Raw genomic sequence first — 5920 nt, forward strand, 5'->3', positions numbered from 1 at the left:
TTGCTCACATACACGATAAGCACGTTATATAATTCATTTCAGAACCTTCACTCAGCTGGTGAAGCTGCCTTACCTAATGTACTTTGGAGGTCATTTTCCAACATAACATCATTGAGAGATGCTAGTAAATCATTATTGAATTAGAAAAGATATGCTTACAAATTTTCCACTTTGTGTGAGCATGTAAAGTTAGATACTGATATGCGGACTACCATGTATTCTGGAGAGCTGTGGCCAAATTCAGCTTGGCGAATACAATAGGCCAGGTTATGGCACAGATGAGTATGTGGTTTGCAGTTACCGACAGCCAAAGTATAAAATTCAATTGCTCACAAAAGCTTTAATCTTGTGCAGTGGCTGGTTTTGGGCTTTTCAAAGCAATCACATAATCTCAAAGTGTTGTCTTCACCTCCACGGCAGACAAGATCTTAGGAATTGACATGCCACCGGAAATAATAATTTCTGCAACAGAAAAAAGAATAGCAAGTTACCTATTTGGCTGAAAAGGGATGCATGACTTCTGTTGTGACCCTTACCAATCCCTTCTCGAACAGATAAATTTGGCCTGATGAGTTCCCTAGAGCTGATGAGAAAGATGTCCCCGAGGTAAAGGTGGTTGGTAGGAACATAAACACAGGAGAGCTCCTCATCTCCTGTGCTCCTATTAAGAGCCACAGTAGATGTAATGAAGCCGATGGCATATTCGCCAACACGTGGATGCCTTATGATGACTACTTCTTTGAAGGCTCGAGAACTCTGATCTGCACAAGGCTGCAATTTTAGTTGAAATTTAGGAAATAAATGAGCTTGGCTCATTATGTTGCCTTTTGAACTCAGGAAAGTATAACACCATTTTGTTACCTGGTGATATTGCTGCACTTATTTGCTTTGAGGCAGAGTAGATAAGGCGGACTAGTGGCATTTTCTTGATAAACCATTCACCAAGGCTAAGAAGAGAAGTTCCCAACCATGATGACATGAACATACCCACCAGAAAGATGAACGTAATTGAAGTGATGAATCCTAGGCCTTTAAACTGAAGCAGATCAGTTGGGATTTGCTTAAATATACAAAAATATCTATAGTATTAATATGATATTTCAGACAAATTTTGTTCTAGTAAGCCATCCTCCAAGACAGCCTTTTGCAGTCCTGTAAAAATCATGTTAATTAACTCATCTGCTAGTTTACATTGAACTGAGTACATTAATGAGCTAACTAGAACAATGACTGCTTTTTTCTTCAGGTTTTATAAGCAGAACCAGTTATTCCAACAGGACTCTGGTCCTTTGATTGACACCCATATCCTCATTACACTTGAGGAGAGGTTCTTGGTTCGAGCCCAGATGGTGGCATCATCACCATATTTATCGGGGAAAAGAAAAAAGATATGCAGCATTGGTGATGATCGTTTTTCATATACCGGTTACAATGAAGGAACGAGAATTGCAATAAAGTCGAGCATCTACTCTCCAACGATATTCCAATTGGACACTAAATTACTAATTGATTTCTAATAAGGGAAAAATTCCAGTTCAGATAGCCTTCATAGGGATATCTGTGTGGGCTCCAGCTCTCCACCACTTGCCCCATAGTACATACACCCTTCTTCCTATGTATTGCTCATCAATCTCTGAATGCAGGGAGGGTGGCTCCACGCATCAACAGATGGGATGGCAATGCCAGGCAATCAATAGATTCAATACAGCTAATCTGAATTCTGTATAGACAATATATGTAGGCTATCCACACTCAAGCCTTGTCCAAGAAGGAGCTTCTTAGTGTTTCCTATGAGTTAAATGGCCTAAACTGAATTTATCAATTGATATGATTTCATGAGACTTAGCCCCTTTTTCCATCTAGACTAAAACAAAAGGAAAATTTCCAGGCTTAAGCTACGAAGAAACAATTCCAATGCCCTGAGAGTATCCTTCGGACCTTCTATTACACTGGATCTACTTTCATTTAAAGTTAAATTTGATTGGAAACCAACCGGGGTGCCTAACGGTGAAATAATTCAATATTTCTATTTAAGGCAAATTAGATGAAATAAAGTTCCTACAAGATTTAGAATTTCACAGAGATAAGCAGTTTGGACACAATAAATTATGGAAGGGAAACAAACGTAGGCTTCATGATATCTAGTCAGCACCTTACAGCTTCTATGAAGAAGTTGACATGAGAATATGCTTACCAAAAACATCGATCCCAAGATGAGTATAAATAGGTGAAAAGAATCCATCCACAAAACGAATAAACCACCAAGTAGTGTAAAATGTTATGGCTATGGGAAACAATATTACACTGCAAGACAACAAGAAATGTGTCATGATAGAGCATGTCTTATTCTAATATACATATTCTCCTACATATTAGGCCAAAAACTGAAGATATAGAGAATTGCATTTGGAGAGTGCAAGCAAGTAGAAACAATTTATTTGTTTCAGTAAAAAAGAAGAAACCATCTTGTCCAAATTTCCCAATCCGTTATTCCTCCTTTACATCTGTTGCATCTTATTTCATGAAGAATGTCCTTTTTAATTTCTTCATTATCTTGCTGAACTAAGGTAATGGTTCCCCCACCCTTTCCATCCCCAAAGAAAAAGTGTAAGTATACACCACACTGGTTTATTGACATCAGAAGTACAAAATAATGCTGTTACAATTGTTGCAGTAAGATGGTTCATGGGGATCTTTGAGAAATACATATGGTGAGGGCCCCTGTAAAGATTAAGCAGGTTATGGTTATGATCTATTGAATAGCCATTGGACAATTGTCAACTCCAAGATCTTCTCTTCATTAAGCACATGCATGCATTAATTTTGGTTTCATCTCTTATATATCATGATTTAGGAATGGTCTTGCATATGTAGAATATCAGTTCCAATAAAGGTTTCAGAGCCTGTAGTACTTTTAGGCAAAGGATACTCCCACATAAAAATATATAACATGATGCAGAGCACATTGAACCAAAAAGTATGGCTTGTGAGTATAGATAAGCATGCAAAGTGATTAGTTGCCACTACACTTTTATGAATTGGCTGGTGCAATGTTGACCAGCAAAGGACTCACCATCCTGTCATGAACTTTGTTGAGGCCCAGCTGCGGATGACCATGGAGAATGCCTACAAAATTGAAACAAAAGGTAATAAAATAGCCCAATTATTATAGAAAACCTATGTTCAAGATACCCTATTAGTCTAGACTGAAGGTAACTAAATATCAAAAGATTTCAATCCCAATAACAAAACCAAAGAATGCATAGGTCAACAATCCCAATAACAAAACCAAAGAATGCATTATTTCAATCCCAATAACTAAAGTAGCCTCACTGGTGGTTGTCAAACATTTTATTTTGCAATGAGCATATTTTTCATAATTTTGCATATAAATAGATCGAGCCTTAACTCATAAAGCCAACTCAAATAGATGGCATAATGATTGTTTCTGATGGTTATAGTACATGTTTACTGGTTCAGATAACTTGCTAACTTGAGTCGAGGCTTGTTCAATGAAGATGATATTTTTTAAGATTTAAACTCCTCCCGACTGTTGTCTGCATATTAACATGTATGTGCCGATATCATGAATTTCATTCATCAAAAGACCGATTTTTCGACAATAAATTTTAGTTACCTGTCATTAAAACAATGAAATTATCATAAATTCATACTTAATGGAGATACAGTATTTATCATCATCACCACATCAATTGAGTCCGATCTTTTACTAGGCTCATTAGAACCATTGCCATTATGGATTGAGTGGAGATCCACTTAAGGTTTGTTATCTACTTCGGGCTTAATATCAGAAAATAGTAACAGAATAAACCTAGAATTGGTACGGGGTCAGTCTTATAGAGAAGCAAAAACTGTCTTCATAAATCCTTCATCTACCATCTTCAGCAAGCTTTGAGCTTTCTGATAACACCACCAATCATGACAGGCGTCCTTCAAGATCTTCCATCAAACCAAGTTTTTCATTTTTAGGGTTTTCATCACTACACTAGAGATGCATCGTTACCAATTCCAAGAAAAGGAATTGAACCCCTGCGGTTGCCTTCCAGAGTTCCACTCTACCTCACACACACTTTGTTGGACAATCTCCAATTCCGCCCAGGATTGATCAAAAAGATCTTAAAAACTATCAGAATGGATAGACTTAAAGAATAGATTTTTAAAAATCAGCAACATAATATATAGAATTAAACATAACAAAAGAAAATTAACTAGCCGATAAAAACAGAAACCGGTTCCTTTTAGATCAATTACAGAATCCACACAAAAAAGAAAGACAAAAAAGAGATTTTCCTATCAAATCATCAAAAGATTAATTAGGTCCAAATTCAATACAATTTTTTTTTAAAAAAAAAACTATTTTCCTACAGCGGATATGGAAACGAGAACAGAGCCCAGGCAAAAAGGAACCACTTTTCGTCGAGTAACCGGATCGCGAATCGGAAAAAAAAAAGTAAAAATATAATAGAGAATAGAAGAGATCACAAGCTAACCTCGATGCCGGTCGGTGGGTGGTGGAGGTGGAGGGAGGAGGGAGGAAGGGTGGAAATGACGGGGGAGGCGGCGGAAAGGGAGGCCCCATCGCCGAGTTCTAGGGTTTCGCCGACGGGGATGAGGAGTTCTCGGTCGCGGTCGCGATCTCGATCCCTGTCTCTCGGGGTGGCCATGGGGAGGGCGGTGCCGCGGGGGTCTCTCTTCCCTCTCCCGCGGGCCCATCGCCTGATACTATACGGACGGGCGGGTAACGGAACGGAGTTGTCGGGCTCTCCGTTGGGCTTACCGCTCTCCACCGCTCCGTTACTTGGGCCAACGAGTCGAGCGGTCCTCGAACCAGACCGGACATCGAGCCGGAAAAAATATTCCGGTCTGATCTAAATAGCTTGGGTTGGCGATTCGGCCAATCGAACCAATGAACCATTTCGCATCCCCATGTCGCCTGCGGCCGTTCTCATATCCCATGATTACGTTTATTTGGAACTAGCATTTTGTCACGTGCAATGCACCTGAGATAATTATTTAAAATGTATTTCATCAAAGTTTTTTCTTTCCTATTCCGAGTTTGATTTTTAATAAAAAATCAATTAGGAGTTGAAGAAACCTTATATTTTGTTCTCTCGCGTGATCAAATATTTGAGTTCTTGAAATTACAAATAACTTTACTGAGCTTCTACTTGATAAACATAAACGTTAATTTTAGGAATTTTCTTATTATTTTTAAATTTTAGTGGATATAAATAAGAATATCCTACTCCAAGAAGAGACCTAGTCACTAAACATTATTATTATTATTAAATTTGGCATTATGAAGCCTAAAAAAGAATGGGCGAGAAGGAAAAAGTATGTAGGGTCAACGAAGTTACAAATCTTGCAAAGACTATTTTTGTTGGAATGCGAAACATTATATTTGTGAAGTTTTTAATTTCTTTAATGACTCATTCTGTAACATAATATTCAAATTCATTGTTATGGAATAAGAATAGGGCTAACTGGTAAATAAGAATAGTATAATGAATGGGGCTAACTGGTTGAAATAGATACCGGTTATATGTATTTGATCCACCCTTATCTTGATTTCCACCAGCGTTTTTCCTGTCCTAATTCTCATAAAAAGAAAAAAAAGAAAATTCTCAAATATTATTATGACAACCAATGATGGGTCTTATTATCTTTAGGGAGATAAAAGGTCGAGCTAAATTCATCATTTATCATTCATGAAGAGACGTTGTAGCGATGATATTGCAAACTTTTGCATTTCTTAGAAGGATATCAAGATAGATTTTATTTATTAAAATACTATACACCTTCGTTTACCACTTAGTAAATACTATGCATGGATATTGAGGTTGGAGACAACTTTTGCACAGCATGCCATTTCCTTGCTTTTATTTTCATTTTGTTGGAA

At 37.5% G+C, this 5920-nt stretch overlaps 1 protein-coding gene across 1 annotated transcript; it reads right to left on the reverse strand.

Annotated features, from left to right (window-relative positions):
- Nucleotides 1-4732, reverse strand: LOC103704234 (protein LIKE COV 3-like). The gene is made up of 6 exons (XM_008787437.4): nucleotides 4512-4732; nucleotides 3074-3126; nucleotides 2195-2304; nucleotides 862-1029; nucleotides 537-761; nucleotides 1-462 (listed from the first exon to the last, which is right to left on the reverse strand). The coding sequence occupies exons 1-6, from the start codon at nucleotides 4683-4685 to the stop codon at nucleotides 392-394; spliced, it is 801 nt and encodes a 266-aa protein (XP_008785659.1). The 5' UTR covers nucleotides 4686-4732; the 3' UTR covers nucleotides 1-391.
- Nucleotides 4733-5920: the final 1188 nt, after the last annotated feature.

Source organism: Phoenix dactylifera, chromosome 15, assembly GCF_009389715.1.
Source record: "Phoenix dactylifera cultivar Barhee BC4 chromosome 15, palm_55x_up_171113_PBpolish2nd_filt_p, whole genome shotgun sequence".
NCBI lineage: Eukaryota > Viridiplantae > Streptophyta > Magnoliopsida > Arecales > Arecaceae > Phoenix > Phoenix dactylifera.

Coding starts and splice junctions, on each gene's coding strand:
- LOC103704234 (XM_008787437.4), bottom strand. CDS start 4,685: ATGGCCACCCCGAGAGACAGGGATCGAGATCGCGACCGCGACCGAGAA. Junction 3,127..4,511: donor ACCCACCGACCGGCATCGAG/GTTAGCTTGTGA, acceptor TCAATTTTGTAG/GCATTCTCCATGGTCATCCG. Junction 2,305..3,073: donor ACAAAGTTCATGACAGGATG/GTGAGTCCTTTG, acceptor GTTGTCTTGCAG/TGTAATATTGTTTCCCATAG.